Consider the following 24,746-nt stretch of genomic DNA (forward strand, 5'->3'; position numbering starts at 1 on the left):
GAATGCTGTGGACACTATCCAAGTCATCACTGATCCTGGCCCCATACCATCCAGGTGTCTCCTTCACAGAATCTCCTATCTGCTCCTCAAACTATGAAATCCTCTGTTAGTACTGCACTCTTTTTCTTCCCCTTTCCCTTCTGAGCCACAGAGCCAGACTCTGCCAAAGGTTTGATTGCTGTAGCTTCCCCAGTCAACACTATCCAAAGTTTATTGAGGGGTAGGCCACAAAGGTACTTTGTACTGGCTCCCTATTCCCTGTCTCTCTCCTGAGAGTCATTTAGATACCTGTCTCCTGTAACATAGGGTTGTCTACTAGAAACTTAACTTGGAACTTTGATCTGTTCTCACCTAAAACATTTCACTTTAACACTAGCCCACTCCAACAATGGCTGCTCTGCTTACACCTCCTTTCTTTTTATAATCTCAGATAAAACTCAGTCCCGACAAGACTCATTCTTTTCAAATGGTTCCTGCCTTGCAACATCCAGGTGGGATCTGTCTCAGGCTGCTGAGGGAGGTAAAGGGAGGAATTTTACATTTGATAGCTACATGTGAGGTAACAAAGGACAGGAGGGTAGCTAATGTTGTCCTGTTGTTTAATAGGGCAATAGGTATAATCCTGGAATTACAAACTAGTGTACCTTGCATGAGTTGCAGGGAAGGTGATATGTATATATATATATATAGATATATAGGATTTATTTTCACTTGGAAAGGAAGGAACTCATTGGAAAGGATGGATCAGTACTAGTTTGTACAGGCAAAAGCCTTTTTTTAAAGTGTTCAAGGAGATTGATAAAAGCAGGGTGGTAAATGTTGGAGAGGTTGATGAGGAGAGGCAGTATTGGATTTGGTGCTGGGCAATGATCCAGCTCAGATGTCTGATCTCTCAGTGGGAGAGCATTTCAGAGACAGTGACCACAGCTCCATGAGAAGGATAAGAGCAGACAGTATGGGAAAGTATTTAATAAAGGGAGGAGGAATTATGCTATTAGGCAGGAACGAGGGAGCATAAAATGGGGTCAGATGTACTGAGAGAAATGTGCACCAGAAATGTGGAGGTTGTTGGGAGCACTTGCTGGGGTTTCTGCATAGTTTTTTTTACCCATTGAAGCAGGGAAAAAGTGATAAGATGAAGAAATCATGCTTGACAAGACATGATTATCTAGTCAAGTGGAAGACAGAAGCTTACTTAAGGTTTTGGAAGCAACAATCAGGCAGGATAGCTAGGAGGGAGCTGAAAAATGGACTTAGGAGAGCTAGAAGAGGGCACGACAAAGCTTTGGTGAATAGGATTAAGGAAAACTCCAATGTACTCTGCACATACATGAAGAACTGGAGGATGGCCAGATTGATGGTAGGACCAATCAGGGATAGTTGAGGAACCATGTGCCCTGGAGTCCGAGAAGGTAAGGAAGGTCCTAATGTCCTCAATATAAGTGGTATTCACCAGTGAGTGGGACTTTAACATTTGTGAAGACAGTGTGAAACAGGCTGATATGCTAGAACACATTGATGTTAAAAAAGGTGTGGTAGAACTTTTGAAAAACTTTAGGATAGATAAACCTTGGGGCCAGATGGGATATACCCTAGGAAGCAAGGGAAGAGATTGCTTTGCCCTTGGCAGTGGTCTTTGTATCATCACTACCAAAGGAATAGCATCAGATAATTGGAGGGTGGACAATGTTAATCTTTTGTTTAAGAAAGGGAGTAGAGATAACTGGGAATTAAAGACCAGTGAGTCTTACTTATGTAGTATGCAAATTATTGGAGAGGATTCTTAGAGACAGGATTTATGAATATCTGGAGAAGTATAGTATGAGTAGGGATAGTTAGCATGGCTTTGTGAGGGAAAGCTCATGCCTCATAAGCCTGAAGATGCAACAAAACACATTGATGAGGGTAGAGCAATGGATGAGGTGTGTATGGAGTTTAGTAAGGCGTTTGATAAGATTCCCTATAGTAGGCTAATTCAGAAAGTCAGGAGGCATGGGATCCAGGGAAACCTGGCTGTGTGAATAAGAATTGACTTGCTCATAGAAGCAGAGGGTACTGTGGGTAGATGGAGAATATTGTGCCTGGAGGTCAGTGGCCAGTGGTGTTTTGCAGGGATCTGTTTTGGGACCCCAGCTATTTGTGATTTAGCTAAATGAATGGGATGAGAAAGTGGGAGGGTGGTTGAGTAAGTTTACAGATGGCATGAAGGTTGGTGATGTTATGAATCGTGTTGAGGGTTGTAGGTTGCATTAACAGGAGGCAGAGCTGGGATGAGAAGTGCCAGATGGAGTTCAACCCAGAAAAGTGTGAAGAGGTTCATTTTGGAAGATAGAATTTGAAGGCAGAAAACATGTTAATGGCAGAATTCATGGTAGTATTGAGGAACAGAGGGATCTTGGCATCTATGTCCATAGACCCCTCAAAGTTGCCGTGCAAATTTAGTGTTGTTAAGACGGCATATGGTGTATTGGTCTTCATTAGTCAGGGGATTGAGTTTAAGAGCCACAAGGTAATGTTGCACCCTGTAAAACCCTGGTTAGACCACACTTGGAATATTGTGTTCATTTATGGCCACCTCACTGTAGGAAGGATGTAGAAGCTTTTGAGAGGGTGCAGAGGAGATTCATCAGGATGCTGACTGGATTAGAGAACATGTCTTATGAAGATAGGTTGAGCAAGCTAAGGCTTTTCATTTTGGAGCAAAAGAGGATGAGAGGTACTCGGTAGAGGTGTGTAAGATGATAAGAGGCATAGATAGAGTGGATAGCCAGATTCTTTTTTCCCAGGGTGGAAATGGCTAATAAAGGGGGGCATAATTTTCAGGTGATTGGAGGAAAGTAGAGGTGGTTGTCAGAGGTATGTTCTCACAAAGAGTGGTGAGTATGTTGATCACCCAGCCAGGTGTGCTGGTAAAAGCAGATACATCAAGAGCATTTAAGATACTCTTAGATAGGTACATAAATGATTTTAAAAAATGAAGGGTTAAGTAGGAGGGAAGGGTTAGATTGACCTGAGAGTAGGTTAAATTGTCGGCACAACATCATGGGCTAAAGGGCTAATCCGTGTGTTGTAATATCCTATATTCTATGTTGACTGTCTAGTAGTCAGTTTGACAACACCTCACAAGGTAAGTTGGTCTGAAAAATTTAAGGAAATAGGATCTGAGGTGTATTGATGAACTAGATCCAGAATTGGCAGAGGGTTAGGGTGGATGGATGTCTCTCTTATAGGAAGGCAGTAACAATTGGTGTATGGCTGGGATGACTTTTGTTTGTATTATATCAATGACTTGAATGAGAAGGAAGATGGTCTGATTAGTAGGTTTGCCATTTATATTGAAACTGGAGTTTTAGATAGTGAAAAACACTGTTTAAAGATATGGAGGGATGTGTATCAACTGGAAAGTTGGGTGGAGTGGTGGAATATAGAATTTAATCCAGACAAATTTGAGGTAACATACTTTGGGAGGCCAGATTCTGTTAGGAAATACAAAGATACTGCAACTGGATACTAGACTTCCCGACTGGGAGACCTTAGTCAGTCCAAATCAGAGGCAGCATCTCCAACACCTTCACACTGAGCACGGGGGCCCCCCCAGGGCTGTGTGCGCAGTCCATTGCTGTTCACTCTGCTGACCCATGACTGTGCTGCAACACACAGCTCGAACCACATTATCAAGTTCGCCGATGACACGACCGTGGTGGGTCTCATCAGCAAGAATGATGAGTTAGCATACAGAGAGGAGTTATAGCAGCTAACAGACTGGTGCAAAGCCAACAACCTGTCTCTGAATGTGAACAAAACAAAAGAGATGGTTGTTGACTTCAGGAGAGCACGGAGCGACCACTCCCTGCTGAACATCGACGGCTCCTTGGTAGAGATCTTTAAGAGCACCAGATTTCTTGGAGTTCACCTGGCAGAGAATCTCACCTGGTTCCTCAACACCAGCTCCATAGCAAAGAAAGCCCAGCAGCATCTCTACTTTCTGCGAAGGCTGGGGGAAGTCCATCTCCCACCTCCCCATCCCCATCACATTTTACAGGGGTTGTATTGAGAGCATCCTGAGCAGCTGCATCACTGCCTGGTACGGAAATTGCACCATTTCGGATCACAAGACCCTGCAGTGGATAGTGAGGTCAGCTAAGAGGATCATCGGGGTCTCTCTTCCCGCCATTACGGACATTTACACAACATGCTGCATCCGCAAGACAAACAGCATTATGTAGGACTCCACGCACCCCTCGTACAAACTGTTCTCCCTCCTGCCATCTGGGAAAGGGCACCGGAGCATTTGGGCTCTCATGACCAGACTATGTAACAGTTTCTTCCCCCAAGCTATCAGACTCCTCAATACCCAGAGACTGGACTGACCCCAGTACTGTGCCTATTGTCTTGTCTATTATTTATTGTAATGCCTGCACTGTTTTTGTGCACTTTATGCAGTCCTGGGTAGGTCTATAGTCTAGTGTGGGTTTTTTTCTGTGTTGTTCTCAGGTAGTTCAGTGTAGTTTTTCTACTGTTTCATGTAGCACCATGGTCCTGAAAAACGTTGTCTCGTTTTTACTGTGTACTGTACCAGCAGTTATGGTTGAAATGACAATAAAAAGTGACTTGATTATAGAAAGATCGTAACTCCCTGAAAGTGGTGACGCGAGTGGAGAGGGTAGTGAAGAGATCATTGGCTGAAGTATTGAGTGTTAGAGTTGGGACGTCATGTTGCCCTTGCGCAAACATTGGTTAGATTTCACTTGGAGTATTGTGAACATTTATGGTATTCGGACTATAAGAAGAACATGGCTGCGCTGGAGAGTGCAGAAGAAATTCATCAAGTTATTGCCTGGAAAAGAGGATTGTAGTTATAAAGTGAGATTGGATAGTGAGTTTATTCTTGCTAAGAGGCTGAGGAGTGACCTTATACTGACCTTATAGCAGCAGTTACCTGGAAAGTGATGCCAGAGAATAGAGTTAAAATGTTTAAATGGTATTTGTACAGGTACCTAGATAGGAAATGTGAGGGGTGCAGGCAAGTGGGATTAGTGTAGATAGACATCACATTTACATGGAGGGGGCCGGCTGGCTGAAGGGCCTGTTTCTGTGCTCTATGGTTCTGATTCTATGATTACTGAGCTTTCCTTCCTGGAAATGCTCTACCCCCTTTCTTCATGCAGCTGTTCCAGCATTAAGGCACAGCTCAGAAATGGACCCTTACATGACCCCAAGCCTATCTGCTGTGATGTTCAGAGTGTACCTGATCCATATTGTTCAAAGCCTTGCCTTTGTAAGTCTCAAACTTCACCACATTTTCACGCTGCCCCATTTCAGATATCAACCACACTCAGTTTAAAAAAATATCCCCCACAGGTTCCCTTTAAAACTCCTTCCTCTTACCCTAATTCTGTTTTCTTGTTTTTGGTATCTTTACTAAGAAAAAAGGACTCTGACTCAACCCTGTCTGTATTTCTTATAATCTTATACACCTCTATCAAGTCACCCCTCATTGTCTGTCTCTCCAGGGAAAAGAAACCCAGCTATCTGATCTCTCCCAGTAACTAAAGTCCTCCAATCCAGGCAACAACCAGGTGAGTCTTCTCTGGACTCTCTCTAGCACAACCATGTCCTTCAACCAGTACACTGTGGGTTTAATCAGTGTTTTGTTAAGGTGCAACATAACTTCACAACTTTTAGATTCTGTGCCCCAGTCTATGACGGAAGCATGCCATCTGCTGCCTTCCCTACCCCATCCACTACTAGGGAACTATGGACTTGAACACCAACATCTTTTTGTTTATCAGCATTTATTAGTCTGTACAATTTACCATACGGGCTGTAGCTGGGTAATGAATGGAGTCTGTTCTCACAGACACATCATAAAATACTAAAAAATCATTCAATATTGTTAACATACCTCAACATATTATACAATAAATGACATAGAAAGCACACAATACTGATTAGAAAGAAGTTACTAAAAACAGTAAGAAAGAATACCAGTTCTACTGTTGTCAGATTGTACATTTGTTATTTTCAACAGACTTTTTGAATTAAATATGAGCTTGTTCATGTGTACAAGTGTTCAAGTGCTGGGCATTTGGAACATGGGGATGACTTGTATAGGTTCTATCCCAATTTAACTTCCCAAAATACAGTGGATTCTGAATAATTAGCCCATCAGTATTTGTCACGTATTTAGGACAATCCTTAAAGAAAAAGACTAATCAAGAAAATAGTTAGGCTTCCCTTTGTATATTTGGGACTGGAAATTGTTGCCAAACAATTTTTAACCCGTGTTAATTGTGTGAACTTCTGTGGCCGTAAAACACTATACTGTGCTTCAAGCGAACAGATTTTAAATAGCTTCAGTTGCATCTCTTTTCAAAAAGCAGTGGTTTTCCTCTGATAGTTGGTGAGAAATAAGCAGTAAGACAATTTCAAATTGTTCTGTTCGCTGCGGTTAAAAGCATTCAGGCTTGCGGATGCCAGTTTCACCGCTTCAACAAGTTAGGAACTACGAAGAGTTTGAAGGTATTGACAATCATCTTGAATGTTACGATGAAAGTTAAGATTTGGAGAATGCAATTGTCAAAAGCATTGTATGAAGGTAGTGTATTATCTGCACTAGGTGTCTGTGCTAATTTTGCTCATTTACAGTCAATCAAAAGAACATGGCAGCGTGTTGATTTTGCATCATATCCGACAATGACAGTGAAACCTGTGTAGGAGAGTTTCTGAAATGGAAAAGACATTGCTCTGGGGCAGATAGCCCAATTCCTCCATCGATGACTATTGGGAAATTAATGCACAGCTTTATAGTACTGTAGTAGTATTGGTAGTATTGTAATTTTTAATTTATTTAAATACATAATTTGTTATTCAGTTAAATGGTAGTTTGTCTTTGTATACCTTTTTAAATATTTCCATGAAACTTCAGCTAATTAGGTCAGCTGGTTAATTGGACCAAAATGAACTGATCCCAGTCTGCCCCAATTAACTGGAATCCACTGTACACAACTTTATGCTTGTCAGGATTAAATTCTGTCAACCCTCTGCCTAATTTAACATCCAATCTACAGTTGAGCAAGCTAGGGCTTTTCCCAGTAGAGCAAAGGAAGATGAAACGTGACTTGATAATGGTGTACAAGATAAGGGGCATTGACAGAGTGGACAGCCAGTAGTTTTTTCCCAATGGCTAATATAAGAGGGCATGATTTTAAGGTGTTTGGAAGAAAGTGCAAAGGTGATGTCAGAGGTATAGATTTGTTATACATGGAATGTGTTGCCAGGGGTGGTAGTAAAGGCAAATACATTAGGTGTTGAAGCAACTCTTAGATAAGCACATGGATAAAAGATAAATGGAGAGCTATACAGAAGGGAAGTGTTACCTTGATCTTAGAGTCGGTTTAAAGGTCGCAACAACATTGGGGGCCAAAGGGCTTGTAGTGTGCAAAACTGTTCTATGTTATATAATGTACATTGAATAACCTTTGTTACTATCCACAACATCTAAGTCATTAAAATATATCATGAATAACAAGAGTCCCAACATTGAATGCTGTGGTATGTTGCTGGCCATGGATTTGCAGTCAGACAAACATCATTCCACAGTTTTTCTCATCTTCCAATCACCAAATTAATTTTGGATTCAATTAGCCACCTTTCGTTGGATCTCTTGTATCATAATCTTTATGAATAAGTTTATACAGGGAACCTAGCCAAGTGTCTTACCAATGTTACCACCTCAACACAACTCAGTAAAATTAGTAATCTCTGCCACACACTGTCCCTAATCAATCCCCGCCTTTTGAGGTGAACATACATCCTGTCTCTTGAGACTTTCTCCTACAATTTCTATGGAAACACTTACCAACTTATTCCTACTATCCTTAAAGGGAACAACACTGGCTATCCTCAACCTTCTGAAAGCTCATCTGGGGCTGACAGAGATGCAGAATTTAGTCAAGACAAGGAGCCAACTCTCTTGGTTTCCAAAGCAATTGATTGATCTAATCTGTTCCTTCAGCTATTTTAACTGTCACAAAAGGAGCTGAAATGGACAACTTTCATAAAAGATTTTTGATATTGTGGTGAATAACTCGTTTAACTTGCTAGATGGGTCATTTACCAGAGGCTTAAAAATGATCAAACAAATCCAGGCACAGCATAAAAGACTGATTTGCTGCTGCAAGCCACTCCAATCTGCAATGCTCTGTGTGAGACAGTACTGAAATCACCCTTATAGTAATCTATAAAAGGTAATTGGATACAAGTGTGAAACCAAACAAATAACAGGCCAGATCAAAGAGCAAGAATGGGTTGTTAGGCCATCTTGTGTTATATTGTTTCCATGAGTTGATGGGTTTGCTTCTAGTACTTGCAGAGATAAAGGAATGCATATTCTGTTACTATAGTTTGCTCAGGGTGTGCCAGTTCCAGGAGTAAGTAACATTTCTGAGGACAGAACAATACACGCAGTGCAAGAGGATCTCATCAAGTCAGACAGCATGTATGGAAGGGAATGAGCAAGTCAGCGTTTTGGGCTGAGACCCTTCATTGGAGTTGGAAAGGAAGTAGGTAGAAGCCAGAATAAAGTGCACTACTTGCACCAGTGCTGAGCTCATCAGTTTAATCAACTGTGCCTCCAACTTCCACCATCCCCTCAAATGTACTTGGTCCATCTCTGACACCTCTCTCCCCTTTTTCAAGCTCTCTAACTCCTTATCTAGAGACAGACAATACACTAACACCCTTTACAAGCCTACCGATAGTTCTTGCACATTCATCTACCATACCTGTTCTCAGAATGAGGTTTTCCATTCAAGAATATCTAAGATGTCCTTTTTTTTGTTGTTTCCCTTATACCATTAATGTTGCCCTAATCTGCATCTCCTCCATTTCCAGAATATCTGGGTCCCCTTTGTCCTTGTCTACCACTCTACGAACTTCCGTATCCAACACATAATTCTCAGTAACTGGTGCTATTTCCAACAGGAACCGACCAATAAGCAAAGTTCAAAGTACATTTATTATAAGAAATAAGACATAGGAACAGAAGTAGACCATTTGGCCCATTGAGCCTGCTCTGCTATTTGGTCGTGGCTGATCCATTTCCCTGTCTTCTCCTCATAGCCTTTCATTCCCTGACTAATGAACAACCTATCAACCTCCAGCTTGCATACACTCAATGACCTGGCCTCCATGGCCATCTGTGGGAACGAGTTCCACAGATTCATCACCCTGTGGCTAAAAAAATTCCTCCTCACCCCAGTTCTAAATGGACATCCCTGTATTCTGAGGCTGTGCCTTCTGGTCCTAATCCCCAAACTGTATGAAACATCCACTCTATTGAGGCCTTTCAGCATTCAATCACCCCTCATTCTTCAGAATTCTAGTGAATACAGGCCCAGAACCATCAGAAGCTCTTCATATGACAGCCCAATCATTTTCCTAAACCTCCTTTGAACCTGCTCCGATTTCAGCACATCTTTTCTAAGATAAGGGACCCAAACCTGCTCACAATGTTCCGGATGAGGCTTCACGAGCACTTTATAAAGTTTCAACATTACATCTTTGTTTTTAAATTCTAGTCCTCTAGAAATGAATGCTAACATTGCATTTGTCTTCTTCACCGTAGACTCAACCTACAGGTTAACCTTTAGGAAATCCTGCTCAAGGACTCCCAAGTTCCTTTTCACCTCAGTTTTTTGTATTTTCTCTCCATTTAGAAAAATAGTCAAGCTTTTCATTTTTTTTCTACCTAAGTGCATGATACTACACCTCCTAACACTGTATTCCATCTACCATTTCTTCGCCCATTCTCCTAATCCTTTTGTAGTTCTTTTGTAGCCTCTCTACTTCCTCAAAACTACCTGCCCTCAATCTACCTTCATATTGTCTGCAAACTTAGCAACAAAGCCATCAATTCCATCATCCAAATGTTTGACCTGTAACATAAAAAGAATCGATCCTAACACAGACCCTTGTGGAACACCACTAGTCTCAGGTAGCTAGTCAGAAAGTCTCCCTTTATTCCCATTCTTTGCCTCCTGCATATCAGCTACTGCTATCCATGCTAGAATCTTTCCTGTAATACCATGGGCTCATAGTTTTTTAACCAGTCTCATGTGGCAACTTGTCAAGGGCCTTTGAAAATCCAAGTACACAACATCAACTGATTCTACTTTGTCTATCCTGTTTGTTATTTCTTCAATGAATTCCAACAGATTTGTCAGGCAAGAAGGGATGTTGTCTGGGCTGCCAAGTGACCATCTAGAAACTAATCATGTGACACACACCCAGGTCTGATCAGCCTATGGTGGGCCTGCCTCGGCTGAGGGTGTCTTGTGATAAAAGGCCGAAACACTCAGTGATATCGAGGTACACAACTGAAGATGTGTCGTAATAGTAGTAACATCATCTAGTGGTCATCTTTAAGAACTACTTCCACTCAAGTCAAGTGCAGTGCAGAAACTTTAGGGATTGTAACATCCAGTCCTATTAATCAAACTTCCCGTGAGGAACCAAAACACGAAAATACAACTTCAGACACTGTGGATCAAAGAATACGTACACAACGCTGGAAGAACTCAGCAGGTCAGGCAGCATCCGTGAGAAAAGAGTAGCCAACGTTTCAGGCCGAGACCCTTCATCAGGAATGGGGGGGAAGAGAAGGCCGAAGCCCAGTAATAGAGATAGGGGAGGGGGAAGGGCTAGAGGCACCAGGTGGAAAACCAATCAGAGGAAAGATAAAGGGGGGAGGGGATAAGCATGAAAGAACTGTAGAGATAAAGGAGCAGAAAGTTGAAAGGGGAGAGAGGCAGAGAGGGACCTGGGATAGGGGGAGGGGGAGGGAGAGGGAATTACCGGAAATTGGAGAATTCAATGTTCATACCACCAGGCTGGAGGCTACCCAGACGGTAGATGAGGTGTTGCTCCTCCAACCTGAGTTTGGCCTCATCATGGCAGTAGAGGAGGCCATGTATGGACATATCCAGATGGGAATGAGAGCCACTCACTTCAACTCTGCCTCTCATTCCCATCTAGATATGTCCATACATGGCCTCCTCTACTGCCATGATGAGGCAAAACTCAGGTTGGAGGAGCAACACCTCATCTACCGTCTGGGTAGCCTCCAGCCTGGTGGTATGAACATTGAATTCTCCAATTTCCGGTAATTCCCTCTCCCTCCCCCTCCCCCTATCCCAGGTTCCTCTCTGCCTCTCTCCCCTTTCAACTTTCTGCTCCTTTATCTCTACAGTTCTTTCATGCTTATCCCCTCCCCCTCCCCCTTTATCTTTCCTCTGATTGGTTTTCCACCTGGCGCCTCTAGCCCTTCCCCCTCCACTATCTCTATTACTGGGCTTCGGCCCTCTCTTCCCCCCCATTCCTGATGAAGGGTCTTGGCCTGAAACATTGGCTACTCTTTTCTCACGGATGCTGCCTGACCTGCTGAGTTCTTCCAGTGTTGTGTTCGTATTCTTTCCCTTGAGGAAACTATGCTGACTACAGAGTATTTTAACATTTGCCTCCGAGTACCCTGAGACCTCATCCTTAATGATCGATTCCAACATCTTCCCAACTGCTGAAGTCAGACTAACTGGCATATGGTGTTCTTTCTTTTGCCTCTCTCCCTTCTTGAAGAATGGAGTGACATTTGCAATATTCCAGTCTTCTGGAGCCATTCCAGAATCTAGTGATTCTTCAAAGATCATTACAAATGCCTCCACGATCTCTTCAGCCACCTCATTCAGAACTCTGGGGTGTACACCATCTGGTCCAGGTGACTTATCTACCTTCAGACCTTTCAGTTTCCCTTGTTATGGTAACTTCACATATTTCATGCCCTGACACCTGGAACTTCCACCAAACTGCTAGTGTCTTCCACAGTGAAGACTGATCCAAAATATTTATTCAGTTTTTCTGCCATTTCATTGCCCTTCCCATTGCTACCTCTCCAGCATCGTTTTCCAGCAGTTCGATATCACCTGAAACTTCTTTTACTGTTTGTGTATCTGAAGAAAGATTTGGTATCCTCTTTAAAATTACTGGCTAGCTTACTTTCTTATTCCTTTTTTATTTTCTTATTGACTTTTTAGTTGCCTTATGTTGTTTTTTGAAAGCTTCTTAATCCTCTAACTTCCCACTAATTTTTCTCTATTACATGCCCTCTCTTTGGCTTTTATGTTGGCTTTGACTTTTCTTGTTAGCCATGGTTATGTCATCTTTTCTTTAGAATACTTCTTGCTCTTTGGGATGCATATGTCCTTTGCCTTCCAAATTGCTTCCTGAAATTCCAGCCATTGCTGCCCTGCCATCGTCCCTGCTAGTGTTCTTTTCCAATCAATTTTGGCCAACTCCTCTCTCATGGCTCTGTAATTCCCTTTACTCCATTGTAATACTGATACATCTGACTTTAGCTTCCCCTTTTCAAATTTCAGGGTGAATTAAATCATATTATGATCACTTTTCCCCAAGGATTCTTTTAACTTAAGCTCTCCAATCAATTCTGGTTCATTGCACAACACCCAATCCAGACTAGCTGGTCCTTTAGTGGTCTCAACCTTGAGCTGTTCTAAAGAGCCATACTGTTGGCACTCGAGAAATTCCCTCTCCTGTAATCCAGCACCGACCTGATTTCCCAATCTACCTCCTTATTGAAGTCCCCCATGACTATTGTAACATTGCCCTTTTGGCATGCACTTTCTGTCTCCCGTTGTAATTTGTAGGCCACATCCTTACTACTGTTTGGGGTCTCCCATCAGGGTCTTTTTACCCTTGTTGGCCCTTAGCTTTATCCACAAGGGTGAAGTTGTTATATCTGAATGCATGCAGTATAGAGAATAAAGTAGATGAACTTGCAGCACAATTACAGGTTGGCAGGTATGATGTTGTAGGCATCACAGAATGATGGCTGAAAGATTATAGTTGGAAGCTTAATGTACAAGGATACACATTGCATTGAAAGGTCAGGCAGGAAGCCAGAGGGGATGGTGTTGCCCTGTTGGTAAAAAATGAAATCAAATCATTAGAAAGAGAGGACATCGGGTTGGAAGGTGTTAAATCATTGTGGATAGAGCTAAGGGCCAGCAAGGGTAAAATGACCCTAATGGAAGACCCCAAACAGTAGTAAGGATGTGGCCACCCTTTTCAATTTTGTCCACATTTTATGTTGTAGCTCCTCCTGTGGACTGCAGTTTTGCTCTATCAACAGCCTGTCCTCACTACACATTGCCTCTGTTTGTAAGCCAGCTGCCTCATCTTCAGCACTATTATCTGCTTCTCCTACGATACTTTTTTAAAAATATAGACAGCTCAGGACACTAATCACACCATGCTCGACCTTTTGATTCCTAACTTTGCTTGAAGTCTTACCAACATCTGCCTCCACAACCTCTTCACTAACTGTTCTGGCAACTCTAGTTTAAACCCCACTGTGCAGCATTAACAAATCTTCACGCTAGTATTAGTCCTCCTCAAGTTCAGGTGCAAACTGTCCCTTCTGTACGGGTGTCACCTTCCCTGGAAGAGAGGTCAATGATCCAAAAAAGTTATGCCTTCCCTCCTATACCAACTCCTTAGCCCCATATTAAACTATATAATCTTCCTAGTTTTGGCCTCACTAACATGTGGCACAGGTAACATTGATTGCAACCTTGTCCTATCATCTGCTTATCCTTCCTGAGAGTCTCACTACATACTGCTTAAGAAACATAGAAAACTACAGCACAATACAGGCCCTTCGGCCCACAAAGTTGTGCCGAACATGTCCCTACCTTAGAAATTACTAGACTTACCTATAGCCCTCTATTTTTCTAAGCTCCATGTACCTATCCAAAAGTCCCTTAAAAGACCCTATCATATCCACCTCCACCACCATTGCCGGCAGCCCATTCCAAGCACTCACCACTCTGAGTAAAAAAACTTACCCCTGACATCTCCTCTGTACCTACTTCCCAGCACCTTAAACCTGTGTCCTCTTGTGGCAACCATTTCAGCCCTGGGAAAAAGCCTCTGACTATCCACATGATCAATGTCTCTCATCATCTTATAGACCTCTATCAGGTCACCTCTCATCCTCCGTCGCTCCAAGGAAAAAAGACCGAGTTCACTCAACCTATTCTCATAAGTCATGCTCCCCAATCTGGGCTTGTGCTTGCAAATAAACTACCGTAGATTCCGGACTACAGAGCGCACCTGATTAAAAGCCGCTGGCTCTAATTTTAGAAATAAAATCAATTTTTTACTTGTAAAGGCCGCACCGGATTTTAGGCCGCACCGGATTTTCGGCCGCAGGTGTCCCACGTTGTAACATGAGATATTTACACAGAAAGATATTACACGTGAGGATTTTTTAACTTTTAATTAAATCCATATGGTAACAAAAACAAATACATATTGCAAATGCTTTTTTTCGAACCGTGCCCGTAACACGGCTACTTTTAAATATACGTTGCGTATACTTCTTTACTGAACAACATTCCAATATCTCCTAACGACTGGTAAAAAATATATATACTGCAGCCTACCAGGAAAAGTTATTGATCGCCTTTAACTTAAAAGCAGCGTTTTCGCTCCGCCGCTCGACCCCCTCCTTTCCGTTTATCGCAAACGGCATTTTTCCCACAAGACGCGGCGAAACCGGGTGTGACGTCATAGCATCCCGCGATGTAGTACAGAAAACAAATATAGTTAAAACTCTTCTAACTTTAACTAGAAAATGAATTACTAAGCGAAAATATTATAAACTAAATAACTGCCATAAGGCAGCACAATGCTTCGAGTGTTTTCCATGTTGATGAGGATGAGTACAAATGACTGATTTACAATAATTTAATTGTGAAAGTGCGCTTGATTTATTGTACAATTTCATTGGACCTCTGTGAACTACTCATCAATTTTATTGGTCTACTGTTACGAGGCAAAATGTTTACGAGGCGGCATGAAAAAAAAATGCATTAGCCGCTCCGTATTAAAGGCCGCAGAGTTCAAAGCTGTTCAAAATGTGGGAAGAAAGTAGCGGCTTAAAATCCGGAATCTACGGTACTCCATCCTTAGCCCTATAATTTACCGTAATTTTCCACCCCGTTGACAAATTAGTTTAAACCCTCCACAATAGTTCCAGCAAACCTGCCCACAAGGATATTGGTCCCCTTGGTTCTGGTGTAACCCATCCCTTTTGTACAGGTCATTCCTGTCCCAGAAAAGATCCCAAGGTTCCATAAATCTGCAACCCTGCCCCTTACACCAGTTCCTCAGCTGCACATCCATCTGTTAAATCATCCTATTGTTACACTTACTGGCATGTGACACAGACAGTAATCTAGCAATTACTACCCTGGAAGTCCTGCTTTAGAGCTTTCTAACTAGCTCCCTAACGTCTCACTTCAGGACCTCCTATCTATGTTATTGGTGCCAATATGTACCAAGACTTCTGGCTGCTCACCCTCCCACTTTAGAATGCTATGAACCTGATCCGAGACATACTTAACCCTGGCACCTGGGGGCAGCATTCTATCTGGGTGTGTCCATTGAATCTCCTCTAACGATGGAGCTATTATCAAAGTATGTCTACTACATATAACCTTTAAATCTACATCAGAGAAACCCAACACAGATTGGGAAACCACTTTGATGAGTACTTTTGCTTTGTCTGCCACAATGGACAGGGTCTTCCAGTAGCTTACAATTTCAATATGATTTTCGTATGACCATAATACATAGGAGCAGAATTAGGCCATTTGGCCGATGGAGTCTGCTCGGCCATTCAATCATGGCTGATCCTTTTTTTCCCTTCTTCAGCTGCACTCCCTGGCCTTCTCCCCGTAATCTTTGATGCCGTGTCCAATCAAGAACCTATTAAGCTCTGACTTAAATACATCCAATGACCTAGCCTCCACAGCTGCATGTGGCAACAAGTTCCACAAATTCACCACCCTCTGGCTAAAGAAATTTCTCCGCATCTCAGTTTTAAATGGATGCCCCTCTATCCTGAGACTGTGCCCTCTTTTCCTGAACTCCTGCACCATGGGAAATATCCTTTCCACATCTACTTTGCCTAGGCCTTTCAACATTGGTGAAGCTTCAATGAGATCCCTCTCATCCTTCTAAATTCCAGTGAGTACATACACAGATCCATCAAATGTTCCTCGTATCATTCTGGGAGTTATCCTTGTGAACCTCCTCTGAATCCTCTCCAATGCCAGTACATCTTTTCTTAGATGAGGAGCCCAAAAGCCCAAAACTGTTCACAATACTCAAGGTGAGGCCTCACCAGTGCCTTATAAAGTCTCAGCATCACATCCCTGCCCTTGTATTTTAGACCTCTTGAAATGAATGACAACATTACATTTGCCTTCCTTACCACCAACTCAACCTGCAAGTTAACCTTCAGGGTGTTCTACACAAGAACTCCCAAGTCCATTTGCATCTCATATTTTTTGAATTTTCTCCCCATAGAAAATAGTCTGCACATTTATTTCTACTACCAGAGTGCATGATCATGCATTTTCCAACATTGTAGTTTATTTGCCACTTTCTTGCCCATTTTCCTAGTCTGCCTAAGTCCTTTTACAGCTTTTTACACCCGTTTCCTCAATACTACCTGCCACTTCATCAATCTTTGTATCATCTGCAAACTTGGCAACAAAGCCATCTATTCCATCATTGATATACAGCATAAACAGAAGTGGTCCCAACACCAACCCTTGCACGACACCACTAGTCACTGGCAGCCAACCAGACAAGGATCCTTTCATTCTCACTCACTGCCTCCTACCAATCAGCCAATGCTCTAACCATGCTAGTAACTTCCCTGTAAAACCGTGGGCTTTTAACTTGGTAAGCAGCCTCATGTGTGGCACCTTATCATAGGCTTTCTGAAAGTCCAAATGTACAACATCCATTGCATCCCCTTTATCTATCCTATTTGGAATCTTCTCAAAGAATTCCAACAGGTTCATCAGGCAAGATTTTCCATTAAGGAACCCATGCTGATTTTGTCCTGTCTTGTCCTGTGTCACCAAGTACTCAATAACCTCATCCTTAGCAATTGACTCCAACATCTTCCCAACCACTGAGGTCAGGGTAATTGGTCTATAATTTCCTTGCTGCTGCCTTCCTCCTTTCTTAAAGAGTGGAGTGACATTTGTAATCTTTTAGTACTCTGGCACCATGCCAAAGTCCAATGATTTTTGAAAGATCATTACTAATGCCTCCACAATCTTTTCTGCTACCTCTTTCAGCTTTTTGAACCCCTTCTCCCTTGTAATAGTAACTGCACTCATTTCTCTTCCCTCACACCTTTCAACATCTGGCACACTGCTAGTGTCTTCCACAGTGAAGACTGATGCAAAGTACTCATTTAGTTCCTTATCCTATGTTATTATTTCTCCAGCCTCATTTTCTAGCAGTCCTGTATCCACTCTGATTTCTCTTTTATTTTTTTAAGTACTTGAAAAACCTTTTACTATCCACTTTGATATTGTATGCTAGCTTGCTTTCATATTTCATCTTTTCACTCCTAATGATTCCTTTAGTTGTTCTCTGTAGATTTTTAAAAGCTTCCTAATCCTCCATCTTCCCACAAATTTTTGCTTTGTTGTATGCCCTCTCTTTTGCTTTTACATTAGCTTTGACTTCCCTTGTTTGCCATGTTCTACTATTTTAAAATTTGAGTACTACTTCGTCTTTGGAATACATCTATCGTGTACCTTTTTTTTTAGAAACTCACGGCATTGCTGCTCTGCTGTCATCCCTGCCAGCACCTCCTTCCAATTTACTTTGACCATCTCCTCTGTCATACCGCTGTAATTTCCTTTACTCCACTGAAAAACTGCTATGTCAGACTTTATTTTCTCCCTATCAAATGCTATGATCGCTGATTCCAAAAGGTTCTTTTACCTTAAGCTCCCTAATCACCTCTGGTTCATTACAAAACACCCAATCCGGTATAGCTGATCCCCTGGTAGGCTCGATGACAAACTGCTCTAAAAAACCATCTCATAGGCTTTTAATAAACTTACTGTCTTGAGATTCATTACCATCCTGGTTTTCCCAGTCGACCTGCATGCTGAAATTTCCCATGACTATCATAACGTTGCCTTTTTGACATGCCTCTTCTACTTCCTGTTGTAATCTGTGGTCCACACCCAGCTACTGTTGGGAGGCCTGTAAGTAACTGCCATCACCGTCCTTTTACCCTTCAGTTTCTTTACTGAACCCACAAGGATTCAACATCTTCCGATCCCCTGTCATATCTTTCTACTGATTTGATGCCATTCTTTACCAGCAGAACCATGCCATCCCCTCTGCCTACCTTCCTATCCCTCCAATACAACATGTAACCTTGGACATTCAGCTCCCAACTACAAACATCCTTCAGCCCTGATTCAATGTGGCTACAATGACATACCTGATCATCTGTAATAGTGCAACATGATCATCCACCTTATTTATTGTACTCTATGCATTGAGATATAACACTGTATTTCCTACCTTTTTTGATTCTGCATCCCCAATGCACTGATACTCACTCTGTTGGCTGCAATTTTGTCCAATCATCTGCCCACCCTTCCTAATAATCTGTCTGCATTTCTGTCCATAGCTTCCTCTGCCCCCATGATGAAGCCAAGTTTGGGTTGGAAGATTAACAGCTCATACTCCGCCTGGGTAGCCTCTGACCTGATGGCATGAACATTGATTTCTCTAACTTCTGGCAAAACCTTCCCTCTTCCCTCTGATCTTTTTCTATTCCACATTCTGGTTACTCTCTCTCTCCTTTTGTTCTTCACATCTGCCCATCACTTTTCTTTAGTTCCCCTCCTCCCCTTTTTTCTATGATCCACTGTACTCTCCTATTAGATTCCTCCTGCATTCCTTTACATCTTCCACCTATCCCTCTCGGCTTCTTACTTTGTCCACCCCCACCCCCAACAACCAACCTTCCCTTCACCTGGTTTCACCTATCACTTGTCAGCTTGTACTCCTTCTCCTCTCCACCTTCTTGTTCTGGCTTCTGCCCCCTTCCTTTCCAGTCCTGAAGGGATTTGGCTTGTAACATTGATTGCTTATTTCCCTCTGTATATGCTAAATTCCTTCCGCATTTTGTGCGTGATGCTCAATTTCTAGTATCTGCAGAATCCCTTGTGTTTCTGAGGACAGAGGTCTGTTTACCAATGTCATAGGCTGTTGTTGAAAAAAATACTTACTACTTACTGCGATGATTAGAAAGTCACAGAGAGATCTGTATTTACTGACAAGTACCTTTATTGTTTAAACTAATAAGTATGTGAATTCATACACTAAATACCTTGTGTGCTCACTTGCTAGGTCTCCCTGACTCTCCTGAATAGTCAAAGAATAGTAAAGGTATTACCCGGGCAAAGGAGTTTATGTTGACCAGGTGTTCCTCATTGTTCCGATTCACTTGCCTCATGTTTCACACAGGGTTGCTTACACTTGTATCTGCGACGGTTATTCTTCGAAGTTAGGGCTACCAACACACAGGAAACATCAACTTTTATATCCATTCTTTATCAAGTCAAATATCGCATTCCAGTGTCATTGGCTGGAGGTCATGTGTCTGTCCTTTAACACCTTGTTATTGGGTCTGCTCCAAGCCAGCATCCATTTATTGCCCTCTTCCCAAATAGTCGATAATTTATGGCTTTTTGTTCTCAGGCAGCAATGAGCTCAAATCACTTCAGGCAGGCATCAGCCCCACTTTCACAAACCTACATATTATAGCCAACCAAAGAACATCTCACAAATAACTTTTTATTTGGAAATGATCTCTAGTCCAGCAGGTTACCAGAAGAGTCATTGTGTCTTCTTTAAAACATTAATCAAGCCCAGCATGTCAAGCTCACAAAATGGAAAATAGAGTGTCTTCATCCCCAAGCACACAGCAAGAACAAAGACAATTAGTCTGTCCTCGATTCATTTGAATTCACTGATTTGTAGATTGTAATTCTTTCTGGCCAACACTGTAAAGGATGATGAGCCAGTTTACTTTCATGGACTGATGTCAATAAATTGCGTGGAACACAAAATTTAATGACTGGGCTATGATCCTGAGCCAGTGAGAGCTGCAAAATCTTCCAGGTTCATGCCTCTGGCTGCTGCTAGTGAACACAACTGGGAATCCAGTCCTTCAATCTATTTCTGCTTTGAATTTAGTTTGTGCTTTTGTCTGACAGTATCTCAGCAAACAACTGGAGATGTTGCGACAAATGAATGACCAGCATGCCAAGGTGTACGAGCAGTTGGATGTGACGGCACGTGACCTGGAGCTTAACAACCAGAGACTGGTGCTGGACAGCAAGGCTTCACAACAGAAAATAGAGCGGTATGTACTCTTACATGACACATTTGAAAACAGGGCCAACCAGGTAGAACTGGTGCCATCAGCAGAAGCTTTCTCTGACTTCTGTCCAAGAGACTCCTGCCCCCATGAATGAAGAGACACAAGTGAACATTCCTAGCTGTCCACACATCAACCGGGGTTCAGTCCAAGACTTGTTGGGTTGAGATTGATGCATATAAGTATTTGGAAAAGGCAAAATGAGCCAACAGCACGTCATAGATTGGCAAACATGACTCTTATTTGAACTATTCATCCTTGTCTTTGGAGCGAAGATAGCTTTGCTTTCCCTTGATCCTTTTGTAGTTGTTCCTCCTAAATCCTACAAAAACAGTAGAGCTTCTGCATAGAGAGCCCTGTACTGGAGATCCTCTTGATAGTGTGCCCTGACGGCAGGTGAGGGAAAAACCATTGTCAAAGTACAGAGACAGACAGAGGAACAACGAGGAAGGCATTTCAGAAAGATGTGTATTTTAATTTATGTTGTTACGAACCCCGTAACTGGGGTTCCAGCAAAGATAGAGAGGTCCGTTGAAGTCTGATGGTATTACTTTTAACAGTATTTATTGGTAAAAATACACAAAAATAATATCAATGCAAACATACAGATAATATACATTGTCAATACTAAATCTAAAAGTGCGGGTATAATAATAATCAATAAGAAATAAGCTCTATCGTTGTCTAGGGGATAAGGTATTGTCCGATGGAAATATAAAAGTCCCTCAGTTCATGCAGTTCATACAGGCTTCAGCCTTTGGGGACCGCTAGGTTTTCAATTGTTGGAGAGAGAGAGAGAGGTTTTGAGAATAGAACTTGCCAGCTTTCCTTTATCCGCTCTTGATCCGTATTCGTCCTTTAGCGAGGCCATTCCATGGAGGACTTGTCATCCGGGCAAGGATGGACACACACACAAGCCTTCACTGGTCTCATACGTTTCTCCAGGTGTGTCTCAAGGGGTTGTTCCCCAGACCCTCTTTTATCCTTACTCACGGGGTCTCAGATGTCAATCAGGTTGGGAGGATGCAATCCCTCAACCAGCCCACTCTGGTCATCCCCTGAGGGCTTCAATGAATGGTACAGTACTCAATACACAATTCCGTCTCCAAGAGACAATGGCCGTTATCCATGGTTCCGCCTTTCTGTGGGCCAGGACACATTCCAAACCCTTGTGGATTCTGCGTGTCTCTCTCTCATTTCCTGGGTCCCAGACCTGAATTAATAGCGATCTTGCGATTCTCAAAGGGGGCTACTTTGTACCCTTCGGCCGCTCAGAGTTGTGGCACATTCGTAACAATGTGAAATATGCTTAAAGTTGTTTTCAGGACCTGGATCCAGTAAGTAATTCTACCTGAGCAGGGTTAGTCCAGTTGGGATTGCCTCACACTCCTGATGCCTACGGTGATGTGACTCCTGAAGGCTTTAGCTATTAACTGTGGTGCTGTATCAATGACTCCTCCATTTTGGAGAAATAGTCTCCATTTCTTTGGTAGGGGTCCACCTACAACCAATTCACAAGCAATCCAACACATTTCTGCTGGAATGCATCCTTGTGGAGGATGCACCAAAACATCTGGCACTCGTGTACCCTCTGTACGTCAGTGGTATCTGTGACCATAATGAAACTATCATTGGTGCAAGCCAGCAGAACTACCTCAATGCCAGAGAGGAGATAAATCTATCAATGTCAGAGTGAAACCAATTCAGTGTGGATGACTGGACATGGGACCTCCCTGCTAACTCAATCCACAAATCAAAGCTGGGTAGATCAAATAAAGATTGTAATCCTTGCTGAGGAAGAAGACCAGACACACTTTTCCATTGAGAAGTAAGATAATTTGCTGTGCTATGAATAGGGCAGCTCTTATGTCATCAACTGTGTCAAGGATTTTCTCAGCTCCTGTGAATAATTACTCTGCATGATGTGTCAGGAAGCTGAGATTGCCCTGTCCAGCCCCAGGATTTGAGAGCTGATGGTGGGCATCAAGTCTGTTCATTCATGCCCTCCCAAAGCCCTCTAACTGCAAAAAAAATCACAACATTTATAAGGTTATCTAGCAACTTTAGAAAGGGAAGCAGTGTAAATGTTTCATATGAAACACCCTTTAACCAAACTAAAAATGGGAGAAAACAAGTTGCAGAATGCATGATGGAAGGATGGATGTACAAATGGAATATCCTTGATATAGCCAGTTTGGGATTGCAGTGAAAAAAAGATACAGATAAAGCCATTTGACCATAAGACACAGGAGCAGAATTACTGTAGGCCATTCAGTCTGTCAAGTCTGCCCTGCTGTTCTATTATGGCTAATTTATTATCCATAAGACCATAAGATGTAGAAGCCATTCAGTCATGGGCTGATCCAATTCTTCCAGTCATTCCCACTCCCCTGTTTTCACCCCCATACGCTTTGATGCCCTGCCTAATCAAGAACCTATCTATCTCTGCCTTAAATACACCCAATGACTTGGCCTCCACAGCCGCTCGTGGCAACAAATTCCACAGATTTACCATCCTCTGACTAAAGTAATTTCTCAGTTCTGAAAGGATGTCCTTCAATCCTGAAGTTGTGCCCTATTGTCCTAGAATCCCCTACCATGGGAAATAACTTCGCCATATCTAATCTGTTCGGGCCTTTTAACATTTGGAATGTTTCTATGAGATCCCCCTTCTTTCTCCTGAACTCCAGGGAAAACAGCCCAAGAGCTGCCAGACATTCCTCATACGATAACCCTCTCATTCCTGGAATCGTTCTTGTGAATCTTCTCTGAACCCTTAGTATATCCTTTCTAAAATAAGGAGCCCAAAACTGCACACAATACTCCAAGTGTGGTCTCACGAGTGCCTTATAGAGCCTCAACATCACATCCCTGCTCTTATATTCTAGACCTCTAGAAATGAATGCCAACATTGAATTCACCTTCTTCACAACCGACGCAATCTGGAGATTAACCTCTAGGTTATCTTGCACAAGGATTCCCAAGTCCCTTTGCATCTCTGCATTTTGAATCCTCTCCCAATCTAAATAATAGTCTGTCCAATTATTTCTTCCACCAAATTGCATTTCATTTGCCACTTCTTTGCCCATTCCCCGAAACTATCTATGTCTCTCTGCAGGCTCTCTATTTCCTCAGCACTACCCGCTCCTCCACCTATCTTTATATCATCAGCAAATTTAGCCACAGATCCATTAATACCGTAGTCCAAGTCATTGACATACATTGTAAAAAGCAGCGGTCCCAGCACCTACCCCTGTGGAACTCCACTGGTAACTGGCAGCCAGTCAGAATAGGATCCCTTTATTCCCACCCTCTGTTTTCTGCTGATCAGCCAATGCTCCATCCATGCTAGTAACTTCCCTGTAATTCCATGGGCTCTTATCTTGCTAAGCAGCTTCATGTGTGGCACCTTGTCAAAGGCCTACTGAAAATCCAAGTACACCATGTCTACTGCATCTCCTTTGTCTACCCTGCTTGTAATTTCCTCAAAGAATTGCAGTAGGTTTGTCAGGCAGGATTTTCCTTTCAGGAAACCATACTGGCTTTGGCCTCCATTTGTCATGTGCCTCCAGGTACTCCGTCATCTCATCCTTAACAATCGATTCCAACAACTTCCCAACCACTGATGTCAGGCTAACAGGTCTATAGTTTCCTTTCTGCTGCCTCCCACCCTTCTTAAAATAGCGAAGTAATATTTGCAATTTTCCAGTCATCTGGTACAATGCCAGAATCTATCAGTTCTTGAAAGATCATCGTTAATGCCTCCACAATCTCTCCAGCTACTTCCTTCAAAACCCAAGGGTGCATTCCATCACGTCCAGGAGATTTATCCACCCTCAGACCATTATGACTGAGAAGGTCAGGAAGCTTAATTTTCACTGCACATACTTCACTCCCCTGACACTTTTTTAAAAACTTTTTTAATTGTGTTTTCAAATAGTTACAGAATAAAAGTATGTGAAAAAGAAAATATGTGTTACCCATCCCCCCTCCCCTTAACCCCTCCCCCCTAACATACCTATAGAAAAAAAGAAGAAAGAAAAAAAGAAAGAAAGAAAAAAAAGGAATGCCTGGATATTGGAAGATCCCCACATGCTCCATGGAGTTTGTAATAACTTTAGTATATATATTTATTTCTTTCCCCAAGTAACCAGTTATTTCATCTTCGGAGCACCTATATATTTAATCCTATCTTTTGTAAATAAGGGCGCCAAATTTTCAAAAATGTTTCATATTTATCTCTTAAATTATAAGTAATTTTTTCAAGTGGAATACAGCCATAAATTTCTTTCTTCCAACGATCTATACTTAAATATGTATCCAATTTCCAAGTAACTGCAATAGCTTTTTTGGCTACTGCCAATGCAATTTTTATAAATTCTTTCTGATATTT

General features: G+C 42.2%; 1 protein-coding gene across 4 annotated transcripts in view; it reads left to right on the forward strand.

Moving 5' to 3' along the window:
• LOC140714929 (cerebellar degeneration-related protein 2-like) overlaps positions 1 to 24,746 on the forward strand; it is a 126,193-nt gene that overhangs the window by 18,802 nt on the left and 82,645 nt on the right. For 3 of the 4 annotated variants that reach the window (XM_073026600.1, XM_073026602.1, XM_073026601.1), the window contains exon 3: positions 20,190 to 20,338. In XM_073026600.1, the coding sequence (XP_072882701.1) occupies positions 20,190 to 20,338 (149 nt within the window). Of the gene's footprint in view, positions 1 to 5,513; positions 5,580 to 20,189; positions 20,339 to 24,746 lie in introns of all 4 variants that reach the window. The other variant, XM_073026603.1, reaches the window with a different exon arrangement.

This window comes from Hemitrygon akajei, chromosome 22 (genome assembly GCF_048418815.1).
Source record: "Hemitrygon akajei chromosome 22, sHemAka1.3, whole genome shotgun sequence".
Taxonomy (NCBI): domain Eukaryota; kingdom Metazoa; phylum Chordata; class Chondrichthyes; order Myliobatiformes; family Dasyatidae; genus Hemitrygon; species Hemitrygon akajei.